Source organism: Balaenoptera physalus (assembly GCF_965194825.1).
Source record: "Balaenoptera physalus genome assembly, chromosome: 4".
Classification (NCBI taxonomy): domain Eukaryota; kingdom Metazoa; phylum Chordata; class Mammalia; order Artiodactyla; family Balaenopteridae; genus Balaenoptera; species Balaenoptera physalus.
This window is the reverse complement of record NC_138891.1, coordinates 59,030,048-59,047,018: the sequence shown is the minus strand read 5'-3', so window position 1 is coordinate 59,047,018 and position 16,971 is coordinate 59,030,048. Positions and strand designations below refer to the sequence as shown.

The window sequence follows — 16,971 nt, the reverse complement described above, 5'->3', positions numbered from 1 at the left end:
AGAAGGGCCCATCACCTGTGTGGTATTCTTGCCAAAAATGCACTTCCTCAGGCTTATCATGAAGTAACATGATAAACCCAAATTGAGGTACAGTCCACAAAACAACTGGCCAGCACTCTTCAAAAGTGTCACAATTATTAAAGACAAAAAAAGTCTGAGGAACTATCACAGATTACACAGGATTAAGGAAACATGACAACCAAATACAACATGGGATCCTGGAACAACAAAAAAAAAATGACATTAGTAGAAAAAAATAGTGAAATACAAATGAAGTCTGTAGTTTGGCTAATACTAAAAAAAAAAACAACTATCTCTTCTTTAAAGGCAGTGAAAAAGGAGGCCAGAAACAGAATCACAATTTCTCTCCAGTCACTATTAGAATAATTGCTTCAGAACACTAACCCAACAAGAGTGCTATAAACATTCTTCACCACCAGGTAAACACAAAGTGGAGACAGATCATCTCGAGTTAAACTGGTTCTTCTCATCCTTAAATGGTAGAGCAATAAACAACCTATGATTCCAAATCAAACATGCACATGCACACACATACACACACACAGAAAATCCAGGCACACTATTGATAACTATTTACATTACCTAAAAAAATCTTGGAATTCCTCCTTTTGGGTAAAGCTCCACCAGATGCCCCTCTTACCTTCTGAAAAGAGAACAAGAGATTGTTAAAATTCAGCCTATGCAACAGATGATTGGGGGTGGGGGTAAAATCTCAGAGGTTCCTAGTTTTTATAAAAGGCCAAGAGGAAATATTCAACCCGGACTAGAGATTCCAGGGTAAACAGGAACTTGACCCAGGTCCACGAAGGTAGGTGAAGGGCAATGCTACTGTTCTACCTGATTATGTGTTCACCAAATTATCAAGAAAGCACCTCTGGAAAGGGAAGTGAAACCAGGGTCAAGGTGAAGTGGACACTTCAACTTCAAATCAGCACAGGCTCCCGAGAGGCTGGAGCCCATGCCCTGACTGGAGCTACTCTGGAGAAATGGTAGCTCCAGGAGGGAGGCTCTTGTTCCCCTGCTACCCACTGGGCTCCCTGTGCTTGGTCCTAGGTGTGCACAACCACTACTGTTGAAAGAGTTCATAAATATTAATAAAGAGTCACTGATATTCTGGTCATAATAAGCCTCAATCTAACTGCCCTAAACAGTTTTGGAGCCCCAGCTGATGGCTGTTTGCCGTCCTAAGCTCCATGTATTCTCTACCTCTGGTGGAAGTCCCCAGCAGCAATGAAATAAACGTCTACCAAGTGGTTATGCAAAAGAAGTCATTCATTACCCTTCTGATACTTGCACAAGAAATTTTACTCTCAAATAGGACTATTAAAATGTTTGTTTCAATGGCCAAAACTCTTATTTCCACACTGCGTGTTCTTCCTGTTATTAGAAAAGAGCACGTTTCTAACACACCGCAGTGTGGGTCAAACCCCAGCATCTTTTCAAGCAGCCACATGTTATCGCAGCACCAAGGCCCTGCTGCTGCTTTAGTTTGCCCTCCTATCAGTCTTAAGTCTCCTTTCCCACATTTTATTATTCCGCATTGAAAGTGGACTCATCTTTGTGATTCTCACAATAAGTTTTTACAGCTTCTACTTTAAGTTTATAGTTCGCATCTCAGGAATACAAAATTATTGAACCTTTAGCTCAAAATCATGTCTCTCCAAATACTAATGCCACATTCGCGTCATCGCTCTTAGAATCCGTCTCCTCCAAGATCTCAAAGCCTCTGTTCCTCTCCCCTCCACTTGCCTGCCTCAAAAAGGATGAGATAAAACCTGCACCAAAGGCATATTTAACCATCCACATTTACCAATCCTGGAGGTCACTTGCAATCTCTCTATGGAAGTTTACGGCATCCTTTCACTTGTTCCAACCTCAATGTTCCCTCCACTCCTGCGTGACAGTGAGGGGAGAAAGGAGACGAGGAGCTGCAGGGAGACCTGCTGGACCATGAGGCTCTCCCCAGATGAGACAGTCACACCTCAGACTCGGATTAGATCCACTTCCTTTCAGGAAAAAAAACCCCACAACTACCAGGTCTTCCTTCAAAAGACCATCATCTCTGTCCCTGCATCAGTCACCACTAGAAATTGACAGGGTTTGAGAAACTGGAACTCCTCAGTCAGCAGACGTGACTGTCAGGCTCTGTGCTGGAGCTCAGGCTGCAAAGTGAGTGAAGACACGCTCCAACCCCTGAGGAGCTCACCGGCAATAGGAGGGGAACATGATGCAAACAAAGAGCACAGAACGGATTCTGGTGAGTGTTAAGAGAGGTGAGGATCGTATCAGAAGGAAGAAATGATAGTTCTTCTGGGGATGGAGGGGATGGGCAGGGCTGGTGAGGTAAGAAGAGCAGCAGTCCTGGCATATAGCAGCTGCTCTGTAAATATGTGTTGGTTGGTTGGATGGATGGATGGATGGATGGATGATGAATGGATGGTGGATGGATGGATGGATGGATGGATGGATGGATGGATGGATGAATGGATGGACGGATGGATGGATAATGGATGGGTGGGTGGATGATGGATAGATATATGGATACGCTGACCACAGGGAATACAACAGGTAAAAAAGGAATGGGGGGTAGAAGTAGGGCATCCCCCCAAAAAGATAACAGCACGTACAAAGGCCTGAAATCATGATGTGTTCCAGAAAGGAGAAGTGGTTTGCTATGTCTAGAGCACAGAGCTGGTGGAATAAGAGGGAGGGTTAGAAAGGTTCCAGGGGTCAGATCATGGGAGGCCTTGTAATCACATGCAAAAGAGTTTGGACTTCATCCTGCAACAAAGAGAAAGACATACGAGATTTAATAAGCTTCAGCGTGTCACAGATGCATAGGTATATGCACTTGAAAAGATCGCTCTGGGTGCAGCATGCAGACTGGGTGGGATTGAAGGCGGCAAGTATGAAGGAAGGAAGATTAGTCAGGAAGCTACAGCACTAGCCCTTTTAAGGCATAATGAGCACTCAGACAAGAACAGGAGGGATGAAGAGGACAGGACGGACTTCCAAGCTGTTTGGGAGGCCCAGATAACTGGACTTGGTCACCAACCTGCCATGGAATGAAAGCAGAGTCCAAAGGAGGTCTAAGTCTCTAGAATTCAAGCCGTCTTGAATTCTAGAGGGTGTAGTGAAGATGGTGAAAACAGAAAAGCTTTAAAGCTTTCATTGAAGGATGGGGTGACTGAAGGAGGACTCAAATTACAGTTCTGTGTTGTGCTCTTTTTTAAGGTGGGAGAAGAAATCCAGAAGAGGGAGATGTTGGAGGTGTAAGAGGGAGTGGAGTTAATGAAGGTTCCGAGGCAGGAGGAAAGGGACCACAAGGACAGAAAGAACACAGCTTCTCTCTGAGATGTGTGGAAACATGTGAGGTGTGCTGAGATGGGAGGAAACGAAAGTGGAACCACTGTGGATGAGTTCCCAGGAGGCGAGGCAGGAGCTCAGGGAATTCCTGTTCAGGGGTCCCTGTTTCCTCTGGAAAGTACAAGTCCGATCGTTTTCTGAGAATGACAGGTAAAGTCTTGCAGAAAGCATCCAAAGTTTGGAGTGGGAGGGGGAACGGGCTAGATTTGCTGGGCAGTGAAGAGGGCCCAGCAGAAGGGAGAAGGCCAGGAATTTGACATGGTCCCAAACCCCATGGCAGTGTGTGCAGGATACCTAGCGGTGCATGCATGGAAGCAGAGGATGATACTGATGATGGGCTGGCTGGGGTTCTGAAGGACAGTAAGGAGGCAAGACAAGGGGAGGGTCAGTTGAGGGTACTGGTGACAGGAGAATGTTTAAAGTCATGGATCCTGAGAAGCGGGTGAAACAGATCAAAATAGAAATAAATAAGTGAAAGAGCTAAAATGAGAGAGGGTTGTGGTCAGAGAGTGAAATATTTAACTTAAAATTTCAGAGGCAGAGCTAACTGCATTCTGTAATTCTGCCGCTAGCTTTGCGACCCTGAGCAAGTTATTTCAAGTCTCTGGGCCTCAGTTTTATCTTTTTTCCCTCAGTTTCCTAAAACTTCATCACTTTACACTAAGACAGATGATACAAAGCAAACTTTATCAGAATTGTTATGTCCCACCTAACAGGAGTAGTGAATGTAAATCATATAGTATTAGGCCAAGGTTAGATTACTGTAAAGCTAATCATTCAGTTTATAACCTATCTGACCTGCTGGTCTTTCTTCCTCCTCTTCCTCCTACTCTCCCCACTGTCCAATTTGGGGATCTCTCCTTTGTCCAGAACTTAAACAGAGAACATATTAGGTAGGCTGGGGTGAGAGATCAGAGGAACTTCAAATCAGCGTTGACTATACAGAAGATCCAAGATAGTCTACAAACTATTAGGACTAAAGTGAAAATTGAACAGTATTGCTAAATATAAAATCAATATTTGAAAATTAATAATATCTCCAAACGACATGGATAACTAATTAAAATACATGAAAAGATAAAAAAGCAGTAACAATAGTTACAAAAATTATAGGGTACCTTAAAAAAATCTAACAAAAATAAAAGCTCCTTTACTGAAAATTACAAAATATTTTTGAAGGACATAAAAGAGACCTGAATCAATAGAGAGGTATGCCATGTTGAACAGTCATCCAGTTAATATTTATGAAGCACCTACTATGTGCTGGGCACTACTGAGTGCTGAGGACACAGAGGTGAACAAAACAGACCAGACTCCCTGCTCTCATGGAGCTTAGACAATGATATAGACTAGCGATCAGTCTACAAATTCAATGTGATCGCTATCAAAATCTCAACAGGATTTTTTTTAACTAGATGAACTGATTCCAAAATCCATATAGAAAAATAAACATCCAAATCCAGGAAATTTCTAGGAAAAAAATGAACATGGAAAAAGTGCTTGTACTCCTAGATATCAAGACTTGAGGCACCAACACAGAGACAGACAAATAAGAGCAACAAAATAGAACTGAGAACCCCCAAGCAGACCCAAGTGTGAATGGCAAGTTAAAATATTTGTTTTAAATGTCACTATAAATCATTGGAAAAGGTTGCACTCCTCCAGTAATAGTGGGACAACTGGTCATCAATACGGGGGGGAAGAAGCAGATTCCCACACTTGACGCAATTATAAAAATAGATTATAGGGACTTCCCTGGTGGCGCAGTGGTTAAGAATCCGCCTGCCAGTGCAGGGGACACGGGTTCGAGCCCTGGTCCGGAAGATTCCACATGCCGCGGAGCAACTAAGCCCGTGCGCCACAACTACTGAGCCTGTGCTCTAGAGCCCATGAGCCACAACTACTGAGCCCACGTGCCACAACTACTGAAGCCCATGCGCCTAGAGCCCGTGCTCTGCAACAAGAGAAGCCACTGCAATGAGAAGCCCGCACACCACAACGAAGAGCTGCTCCCACTCACCGCAACTAGAGAAAGCCCACGTGCAGCAACGAAGACACAATGCAGCCAAAAATAAATAAAATAAATAAATAAATTTGTTTAAAAAAAAAAAAAAGATTATAGATGAATTAAAGACCTAAAATGTTAAAACATTAAAACATTCACAGTCTCTCTCTTTCTCTCCCTCTCTCTCTCTCTCTCACACACACACACACACACACACTTCTTTAAAAAAAAGTACTAGAAGAAATATCTTTATGACCTTGAGTTGGGAAACAATTTCTTAGACAAGCTACAAAAAGCACAACTCAAAAAGGTTAATAAATCTAAATAGATGAAAATTCAAAACTTCTGTTCTACAATATAATTCATAAATGAAGTAAAAAGACAAGCCACAGACCACAAGAAAATTTTGTACATAACACAAATTTTTGGTATCCAGAATGTAAAAAGAACTAATCAAACTTTTAAGAAAAAGATAAACCCATGGAGAAATAGGCCAAAAATATAATATGCAAGTCAGAGAAAAGAAAAGGAAACTGGCTAATAAACGGATGAAAAGACCTTCAACCCTCACAGGAGGAAATGCCGAATATTTAGATGCCACTTTACAACCGTTCTATTGGCAAAAATCAGAAGTCTGACCAAGCATCGGTGAGGGTGTGGGGAAACACTCATAATCATGGCAGATTGGAGTGTACACTGGTGCAACCACTCCAGGGAGGGATTGCAATAACCAGTAAACATGAAGGTAAGCATACCCATGAGCCAACACTGCCACTTCTAGATACATTTCTGAAAGAATTCTTGCACATGTTCCCCCAAGAGAAATGTATAAAATTGTTAATTGGTACATAGTTTGTAGAAGCAAAAAAAAAAAAAAAAATGGAAACAATCTAAATGTTTTCATCAATGGGAGAACAGAATAATAAATGACCAGGTACTCATAAGATGGAACACCAAACAACTATTGAAATGAATTAAGTACATCCGGATGCATCGAAACATGGATAGATTCTGTTGAAGGGGATAGCTCTAGGCAGAATTAGAGGTAGCAGTATGATATTTACCTATATCTTTAAAACACATAAAGTCATACTATATATTGTTCATGAATACCCACAACTAAATAAAATATAATGACAGGCATGGGAATGAGAAACAGCAAATTCACAACAGAGGTTACTTCTGCAGACGGAGGAGACCAAATGGGACTTGAACTTTTAGGAAAGCTCTTTCTCTCACTAAAAAAAAAAAAAAAATCTGAAGCAAAAATATCCAAATATTTTTTTTTTATTTCTGATTTTTCTATCCATGAGTGTTTCTGGCATTATTTTCTGTACTTTTTGACTTGATTTTTTTTTCCATCAGCAACCCATGTCTTTCTTAACAACTCCGATCAGAGGCTTAGAGGAAGAGAAACATAAAACTGGTTAAGTTAAGGTTTGGGAAGTCTATGAATTTCTGCCAACAGTGCTAGTTTTGTTTCCTATCATCCAAGAGAATGAGAAGTTATGCGGGCATAGTAAAATCTCCATGTGATGAACCCCACTAAAACAACGTTACGGGGAAGATGTCAAGGCCAGTTCTCCCGAAGTGTGCACCTCACCTCACGCATGTGTCTCTTCAGGTACATGTAGACACTCTGTCCAGTTTTTCGAAAATGTCTTTCCACATGCTCCCTTCCAAAGGCCAAAAATGTATTCATGCATACATAGAGTCCACCTTCAGAATTCTAGAAGAAAGAGACAGGTTACATTAGTCAAGTAGTCTAGACACAGAAAAAGGGAAGGGGAAGGAAGGCAAACGATGACAAACAATGAACACAAAGCCTGGCAAAAGGCCACCTGGCCATCATAGTCATCTCCAGTGACCTCCGAGGGCTCACAGTCACCCAGAAGCAGGTCCCGCCACAACCCTGGGTTCCCGGTGCTCCCAGACAGCTGAGCACGGTCTCACAGGCACGGAGATCCTCAGAGGCCTTGGGAAATAAACATGCCTGCCTGACTCTCCAAACTGGGGTTAGGGACAATCACGGATAGAAGAATGTTGGCAACTGATCCAACGACCGTCACTTCATAAACTAATGTTATTTTTTTACTTTTATTGAGGTATAGTCGAGTTACAACGTTGTGTTAATTTCTGCTGTACAGCAAAGTGATTCAGGGCTTCCCTGGTGGCGCAGTGGTTAGGACTCCGTCTGCCAACGCAAGGGACATGGGTTCAAGCCCTGGTCCGGGGAGATCCCACATGCTGCAGAGCAACTAAGCCGGTGCACCACAAATACTGAGCCTGCACTCTAGAGCCCGCAAGCCACAGCTACTGAAGCCTGCATGTCACAACTACTGAAGCCTACGTGCCACAACTACTGAAGCCCACGCGCCTAGAGCCCATGCTCCTCAACAAGAGAAGCCACCGCAATGAGAAGCCCATGCACTATGAAGAGTAGTCCCCGCTCCGCAACTAAAGAAAGCCCACACGCAGCAACGAAGACCCAACGCAGCCATAAATAAATAAATAAATAAATAAATTTATTTTTTTTTAAAGTGATTCAGTTATACATATATATATTCTTTTTCATATTCTTCTCCATTATGGTTTATCATGGTATTGATTATAGTTCCTTGTGCTATACAGTAGGACCTTGTTGTCTATCCATCCTATATATAATAGTTTGTATCTGCTAATCCCAAATTCCCAATCCTTCCCTCTCCCTTGGCAACCACAAGTCTGTTCTCTATGCAACGACCAACAGTTCAATGGTTCATCATCGTTCTTCCTCATTGGTCACTGCAAGTCTCCAGAACATACAGTCTTTCTATCCTTTTAGTAGGACAGGATGCTTCAAAGATATTGTTCTCTTCCTTTGGTGATGCATGATATTTGATGGTACCCATTAATAAATGATAACAATTCAATAAATAAATAATAACGTAATAAGTAAATAATAAAGGATGGAGTCCTCAAATTATTACATGCCTGATATGTGCCAGGTGCTTTGCACATATTATTTCTAATCCCAACAATACTGCAAGCTGCTTAGTATTACTTCTATTTTATAGTTTAAAAAAAAACTAAGGATAAGTCACTTGCCCAAGTTCACACAACTTGTAAGTGTCAGAGTTAAACTTGAATCTATTTCTCTTTTATCCCTCTCTGCCATACTTCAAATATTATTTAGTTATAGACATACTGACTGCTACAATGAACAGGCAAGGATATTGTTCACATTTAAAATACTTGATTTTCAGGACTTCCTGGTGGTCCAGTGGTTAAAACTTCGCATTTACACCGCAGGGGACCCGGGTTCCATCCCCAGTCTCCCTGGTCGGGGAACTAAGATCCCACAAGCCCCAAGACATGGCCTAAATAAATAAATAAGATACTTTTCTATCCCAATTTCATCTCTCCTTTTCTCTCACTTTGCTTAATGTGCTTCTCCATAAACTTAGCCTATAAAATTAGCCATCCTTTCCTCAATGGGAATGGATTTTTATTATGATCCTATTAGTCTCACCCCTCCAAATAATTCTTTAAAAAACAAAAATTTTAAATACCTGTTAGAATTTGCCAACAAACACCTACCAAAATTCCTTACAATGAATTTTAGTAGAGCACAAATTACAATATCAAAAACAGACACTGATGCTCATTACAAATATATGAAAAATAATTTTTAAAGTTCCAATAACTCGATTATTTTTTAAAATTTCAAATAAAATTTTCTAACATTGTATCTATGGTTTATAAGCCAGACATAAAGGAGCCTTGTCACAACAAGAACATTATAACAGGGGCTTCCCTGGTGGCGCAGTGGTTAAGAATCCGCCTGCCAATGCAGGGGACACGGGTTCGAGCCCTGGTCCGGGAAGATCCCACATGCCACAGAGCAACTAAGCCCGTGCGCCACGACTACTAAAGCCCACGCACCTAGAGCCTGTGCTCCGCAACAAGAGGAGCCACCGCAATGAGAAGCCCGCGCACCACAACAAAGAGTAGCCCCCGCTCGCCGCAACTAGAGAAAGCCCATGCGCAGCAACGAAGACCCAACACAGCCAAAAAAAAATGACATCACTAGAATAAAATTAGAAAAGTTCTTCAACTAGGGGCAACACATTACATTCACCTGATCAACAGATTAGATAAATATTTTCAAAAGATTTTTTAAATAAACATATTCTTTTGCATAGTCATAATCCTTAAGAAAAAAATATTGTATCATTATAATGGTCAGCTATTCATTAAGCCCATTAAATTGAGCATCCCATAGTGTGATTTAAATAAAAAAAGAACAACACTTCCATTCTCTTCCAACAAAATGCAATTCGATCAAAAAGAATTCAAACCAGAAGATATAATGGGGGAAATATGAGATTTGTAAGCAGAGGTCCTAAACTGCCACTACTTAGCTCTGTTGCCTAAACAGGTTGCCAGATAGTCTCTGAGCTTCAGTATTTTCCTCAGTAAACATGGTTTTAGCAATAATTCCCACTTCACAAGGTTTCGTGAAGTTCAAAGGTGATGAAACACCCTCCATGCTATAAATTATTACATAAACATCGATAATTATTTATTACGAGCTAAAAGGTCTGTGTGCTACATGTATCTCCTATTATCACAATTATTTTATAATTGGGGGGCAGAGCAGAAGGAAGAAAAAAGTGAGCCTGACAGCCACACAGGCTGGCGATAACAAATATTAATCTGTCAGAAAATGTAGCAGGCAACTAGTGGGAGAAGCAAGAAATTAGCAAGCAGCAGAAGAAAAACGTTCAAGCATAGCATTTTTCTGAAGAAAAATACAGAATAGCTATATGATGCGAGAGTATATAATCTCTAAAATAATCATACAATCTTTGCTAATTTCATTGCCAAGAATTTTTTACTTATTAGGGAATTTGATAAAAATTTAATATGCCAAACATTCAATCTCAAATCTCTGGAGTCACTTGATATTGTCACAAAGTCCATAATCAAAGAAAAAAATGCTTTGGCACTCATAGATGACCCCCACATCGCGAAGGATTCTATTACAAACATCCAAGGGCATCTTCCATCCCACATATGGGCTGGCCTCTGAAACAGCAATATGCCCCTCTCTAGAGGCTCTGAGATGGAAGCACTACTCAGGGGACTTCCCAGAAGTTCTAAAAATTCAAGGCACACTGAGACAGAAAAACCCTTTAAAAGCTACCCCACATAGAACAAAACACCCCAGTCTACTGATCTACACTTCCTTCCCTCTTGCCTCATTATTGTCTAAATATTGGTCCTATAAGACACTTTCTTTCACATACAAAATCAATACTCCATGCCACGTGCTCTGAGTGGCTTCTCTCACTAACGATGACAAGTCTGTGCTGACACATCTCAACCAGATTCCTTTGTGACCAAAGCACAGAGACTGGTTTATAGCCTGGGATCAGAGCTAAGCTAATTGACTCTTAAGAGTTTTCAAATCCTCACCCTCATCCTCTCATAGACCACCCACACCCCCACTAAGATCACTGCCCCCAGAAAGCACTATAAAGCACTTGCCTTCATGTGGCCAATAGTGCAGCCAAGAAATCAGGAAGGACCTTCTTGTATAAATACTGCTAAAACTGCAGAAACCAAGGATCACATCTTGGTTTTTGTAATAATGCTAGCAGAGTACACACAGGAAAAGTAACTGCACTAGATGGTTAAGACGGGGATGGACCACCTCTTTCTTAATATCCAGTGTCTTTTGTCTTAAGATTTGGTGTGATATGTCTTTAGAAAAAAATAAAAACTTAAAAAATGTTTTAAAAAAAGAAACCAGGCAAGTTAGAGAACCGTAAAAATTGACAGGGAAATGTAGCTCAAAGAATAAGAGGGCAGAATACAAACTAATACATTTTTCAAGTAATAGTGGTAGAGTGTTTACTAAAATAGATTACAATAAAATTCACATATATTGGGCTAATTTTTTAACAAACGGTAGCATAAGAATGGAGATTCCAAAAATATATTCATTCTATGATAATTGCTTAATATACGTCAAACCACAAGATACACAAAAATAAGGCGGGGGGGGGGTAGAAATCACTAATAAATGTTACTGGGAGAGTTACACAGCAGTATAGAAGAAAATTAATCTAGATCCACATCTTACACCAAACACTATAATGAGGTCCAGATAGATCCAGGAGAAAAGCATCTAAAAAACTAGAAAAAAGAGCAGAATAGCATATTTATCCTACTTGTGAAGGTGAAAATAATTTCTGGCCAAGAAAATATATAATATCAAAAGAGATGGAGTAGTTGAGTATAAAAATGTAAACACTAAAGAACAAGTTTTGCATTACAAAATATAAGGAAACAAACAGGAAACCAACAATAACAGAATGGGGAAAGATGTAAAGTATAATGAAGAAAAGCTTATATCCAAACCATGTAAAAAGTGATAAAATTATTGCTACAAGATGTCAACATTCAGGTTCAACTTGGTAAGAGCGCACTCTTGTTTTTTTAAAGATCGTTTAGTTTTAACTGTAAGAAATACTAAAATCAAATCATCATCACTACCTCCTGAAGTAAGCAATTAAAACAATCTTGAGGCAATTATTCACCTACTAAACTAGCAAAAAGTATTAATATTACACATCCTGAAGCCACGGAGAAAACCTGTATATCTACTCCCACAATATAAATCGGTTCCACCCTTCTAGAGAGCAATAAAACTGTGACCTTTGACACAGTATTTCTCCTTTGAGTATGACCTTAGGAACCCAACAGTAAGAGAGAGGAAAAATAACTAATTTGTACAAAAATATTCACAGATGAACTATTTATAATAGGAAAAAGTAGCAATGGCCCCAAATAGAGGAACTAAGAACTTGAGACATATAAACATAACAAATACTGTAACATTATTTAAAATGACAAATGTATGAATTGTGTGTAATTGCATACGGAAAATATGTATAGAATTGTGTATAATGTACGTACAAAAATAATGTTCATGGAAAAAGAACACACACTGATGACAAGGAAGAAAAGGGAGAGGGGAAGGGAGGCTGTACGCTGACAAAAACCTGAAATGAAACTGGAACAGATCAACGGTTTTATATTTATTTAAGTTCTTGACTTGGGGGCCCTCAGCCTCACCTCCCATTGTCTTTGTGCTTGGTCTAGAGTGGTGTTTCTCATACTACTGTTGTGAAGGACCAGGTTGTTTCGTTTTGTTTTGCATTTTGTTTTGCTTCTATTCATTAAGGAAAGATACATGGTCCTGGTGGTCCCACTGCACGTGGCTAGTTCTCAGCTCCAGCCAGGTGTGAACTTACATGTGTAAGCACCACAAAACACAAATGGGTCTATATCCTGTTCAAACAAACTAATCCACTGCTGATGCACTTGGATGTGGCTTCAATGTCAAGTTGCTATAGAAATTTCTAAGCACCTACTCTCAATGTTTGTGCTTATCTCATGGTACCAGTCAGCTGACCACACTTCAAGCAGCCCTGGTCTAGAGCTAGGTGAACTGCCCAGTTCTGAGAGCCTCACTGTCAGGAAAGCATCTCTTCAAGGACCCCCAGGGACACCAGGCCAGGCCTCAAGCCTTCAGAGCAGCCCATGTCAAAACCAGCTGCACATGTCACCGCCTGCACATCTGCAGACACTGCCCAGGTCCCACACCCATCTGTCGACCTGCCAGCATCTGCCCGCGACCGATTCCCACATCCCTCTGCTCGTCCCCCTGTGCTGATGGTCCTTAACACCAAACCCACTTTCATTTCACAACTGTTAGCATCTTGTTCATTGAAATCTGCAGCTGTGAGAAACCCAAGCGTCCTTCATTCAGAAGCTGAGCCATGCATTCATTTGCTCCTTGAGGGCAGGAAAATTGTATCACATTCATTACTGAATTGCAAAAACAGTACCTGAACAGTGCAGAGCAGGACTGGACAAACATGGAACGGCACGTTTTGTGTAGTTATCTGTCATTTAGTTACACAGTTTAGTCTCTCTCTCTCAAACCGCTCCTCAGTGCCCTCCCGATCTGGATTTAAAATACACTGCGCAGCACAGGCTCGATTTAAACTCTTTGGCATAACTAAACAATAGGAATCATCAAAAGAGAACCGATGGCCAGGCATAGAAAAACAGACTGAGGCACCAGCAGGAATACTCACTTTTCAGGTTTGTTTGGCTAAAATCATGCTCTTAGCAACATGGACGCCAGAAATGCACTGTCCCAGCTCTCCTGCCTTCCATAACCAAGCCAGCCTCACATGGTTCTTCAAGACAGCAATGCTATCTCCACAACCCCTTCCCACCATGGACCCTATCTGGCTCCTACTTCCAGAGGCCACCCAGCCCAGAATGACCAGTGTGTGCTTCTCTGCATATGGTCTTAGCTAAAGAAGATTCTAATTATCATTCACATGATGCACTGAACAGAAACGTGACCAAGATGCAAGACTTGATTTAGAAACCTGAAATTACAAGGAAGTCAAGAAATACCACTCAGGGCTTCTCCAAGGCTCCATAACAATTCCCTCTGTCAACTTCTCCCACCCCGCGATCAATCCCTAAAAGAGAAGAGCAGCATTAGAAGCCCATGCATTGTTTAAACCCAGTCTTCAATGCATTTCAATACAGATACAAGAGATACAGAGCCATTCACTTATTACTTTATGTTGGATGACCCTGCACGCTATTCAGAAGTAACATCAAGGACAAAGTCACCTTGTTTTACACTGCTTGCCATTTAAAAGAATATTAAAACACTGGCGAATATAAAGGTCAAGGTTACAACATGTTTCAGAGGAGCAAGTGAACAGTCATTTTAAATAAAAATACACCACACTGTCAATCAGTAGGTGTTTGAAGAACTTTGTTTACGACAGTGTGTTCTTGGAGACCAGCCTCCGCTGGAAGACAGGAAGGGAGAGGGAGCCTGTGTGAGCCGCGCACTCAGGAAACAGCATCCTGCGTAACCCTTGTTTGTATAACATCAGAACAGTGTGGAAAACAAGCGGTCACTGCCTCAAAGAGAAACATGATGCAGGTAGATGTAGTCACAACAAATCCACGACACACACACCCGTACACAAAAGGGGAGACAAAAGGGACAAGAACGCAGTATTTCCTAGAACACTGATTATTTTAAAAAAAAAAAAAAAAAAGGAGAGAAAAGAAATGAACTAAAATAACTGCTTATAATAGTGAAAAGAACTAACCACCATGCTCAAGAACAGATTTGCTTAGTAATTTACGGTACATCCATGAAACATAACACTTTTTCAGCCATTTAAAATTGACTTGGGATGAGTATTTACTAATAGGAAAAACTGTACATAGTATTTTTGAGTGAAAAAAGCAAGTAACAAAAGAGTGTGTACGATGTAATATACATAACACTTACACGCTCCACGGCACAGGATGTCATAACAGCTTCGGGAAATAAGGTGTGATTTTTTTTTTTTTCCTTCACATAGTCTTTTGGCATTTTCTAATTTTTCTTTAGGAACATGGATTCACTTTTTAATAATAAAAACAATAACATTTTTCTTAACAATGTATTTAGAATCCAAAAATATATGTGGAATAGAACAGGCAGTCATTCAAATGTTTCCTTTTCTTAAACCAAGCTTTCCTTAGGCTTTCACAACTTCACAGCTTTAAGGGTCTGGATATTACCGCTACTCCAAGTAAAAGTGTGGTTTGAAATAACTAAGAGATTATCTCGAAATGAGTAGCTAAGGAAACGTGGGAACACACAAGTAAAAGAGAGGTGATTAGGAAGGCAGACAAGAATGTGATTACAACTGAGAAAAATGAAGCTAATCAAGGACACTGTACCCTAGTCGGATGCCATCCAAGTTTACAGGCGGGGGTGGTCTGTGCGGAGTCTGGAAAATAAGCTATGAGAGAGAATGAGGCTGTGATGTCTTCTCCGGGGGCAAGAGAAGGGGGGCGGGGGGATGTGGGGCAGGAAGTTTATTCACCAGAGAGACATGCAAGCTTGGTGTCCTGATAACATTTACATCCTAGCAAGGAGAGACAGAAAATAAACAGAAAGAGACATAGGAGATAATTTCCGGCAGAGATAAGAGTGATAGAGGAGCCTGAGGGTGGAGATCAGGGAGTTGGGGTCTTGATACAGCGTGATGGGGGTGGAGCATGGGGCACTCTCTGGGAGGGCGAGATCTCAGGATGAGGGACCAGGCAAGCAAAGTGGAAAGAGAACCCTCTCTAGATGAAAAAGCACGTACAAAAGCCACAACTCCAGGAAAAGCCTGGCTATGTCCTCAAAAGACAGAAAGAAACTCAGGGTGCTGGAGTCGAGGGAGAGGGAGGAGAGGTCTGCAGAGGCAGGAGACGAGCAGGATGCAAAACCACTGGATGGTTCCCAGATGAGAAGCGCCACAATCTGATCTACATTTTTAAAGAGCATTCTGGGACTTCCCTGGTGGCGCAGTGGTTAAGAATCCGCCTGTCAGTGCAGGGGACAGGGGTTAGAGCCCTGGTCCGGAAAGATCCCACATGCCGTGGAGCAACTAAGCCCGTGCGCCACAACTACTGAGCCTGAGCTCTAGAGCCCACAAGCCACAACTACTGAAGCCCGTGTGCCTAGAGTCCATGCTCCGCAACAAGAGAAGCCACCGCAATGAGAAGCCCGCGCACCACAACGAAGAGTAGCCTCCGCTTGCCCCAACTAGAGAAAAGCCTGCATGCAGTAACGAAGACCCAATGCAGCCAAAAATAAATAAATAAATAAATTTATTTTAAAAAAAAAAAGATCACTCTGGCAACAGGGAGAGAATTATGGGGAGAGGATCCAGAGACTGCATGGTTCCAAGGCTACTGTAAAGTCTAGACCCACGCTGCCCAATACAGTAGCCACTAGGCATATGCGAATGTTTCAATCTAAATTAATTTAAATTAGGTTAAATAAAAAATTCAGTTTCTTGATCGCACTGGCCACATTTCAAGAGCACAGTACACAGTCACATGTGGCTAGGGATACCATACTGGGCAGCGCAGATATGGAACAATTCCATCATCCCAGCAAGTCCTTTAGACAGCCCTGTCTAAACAAGGCAAGATGGCACCTTAGCCTCTGGGGGAGGCAGAGGAGGGAGCGGGGGCTGGGTGCTCGCAGCAGAGATGGGGAGACTGGGGTAGATTCAGGCTATAGCTTTAGGGTACAGCCCATAAGCATAGAAGACAGAATAGCTGTAGAAGTGTGTGGGAAACGGCAGAATCGAGGTCAACCCCTAACTGCTTTGATTCATTACTTCATAAGACTGTCCACCTCTCTCTGCTTGACTCTTGCTTTCATCAAGCAAGCATCTGCCTATTAATCCAGCCTCTTGGATACTTCCATATCTGAACGGTACATATGAATATTCCAATGACCGGAGCACAGATTCTCCAGTACAATCTGGCTTCTAGAGCAAAACAAACAGGCCACAGTTTTAAAATACAAAAATTAAGTACACGCAGATGGGAAGCAAATGTGCAGTCAGAAAGTAAAACGGGGACATCCCTGGTGGTCCAGTGGTTGGGACTCCATGCTCCCGATGCAGGGGGCCCGGGTTCAACCCTGGTCG

The 16,971-nt window shown here is 41.5% G+C and overlaps 1 protein-coding gene across 3 annotated transcripts in view; it reads right to left on the bottom strand.

Moving 5' to 3' along the window:
- USP13 (ubiquitin specific peptidase 13) overlaps positions 1-16,971 on the bottom strand; it is a 118,463-nt gene that overhangs the window by 88,104 nt on the left and 13,388 nt on the right. For all 3 annotated transcript variants that reach the window (XR_014262746.1, XM_082458954.1, XM_082458955.1), the window contains exons 2-3: positions 6,996-7,121; positions 604-664 (exon numbers count right to left, since the gene is read on the bottom strand). Coding sequence is in view for 2 of the 3 variants with exons in the window: in XM_082458954.1 (XP_082315080.1) it covers positions 604-664; positions 6,996-7,121 (187 nt within the window). In the remaining variant the exon portion in view is untranslated. The remainder of the gene's footprint in view (positions 1-603; positions 665-6,995; positions 7,122-16,971) is intronic.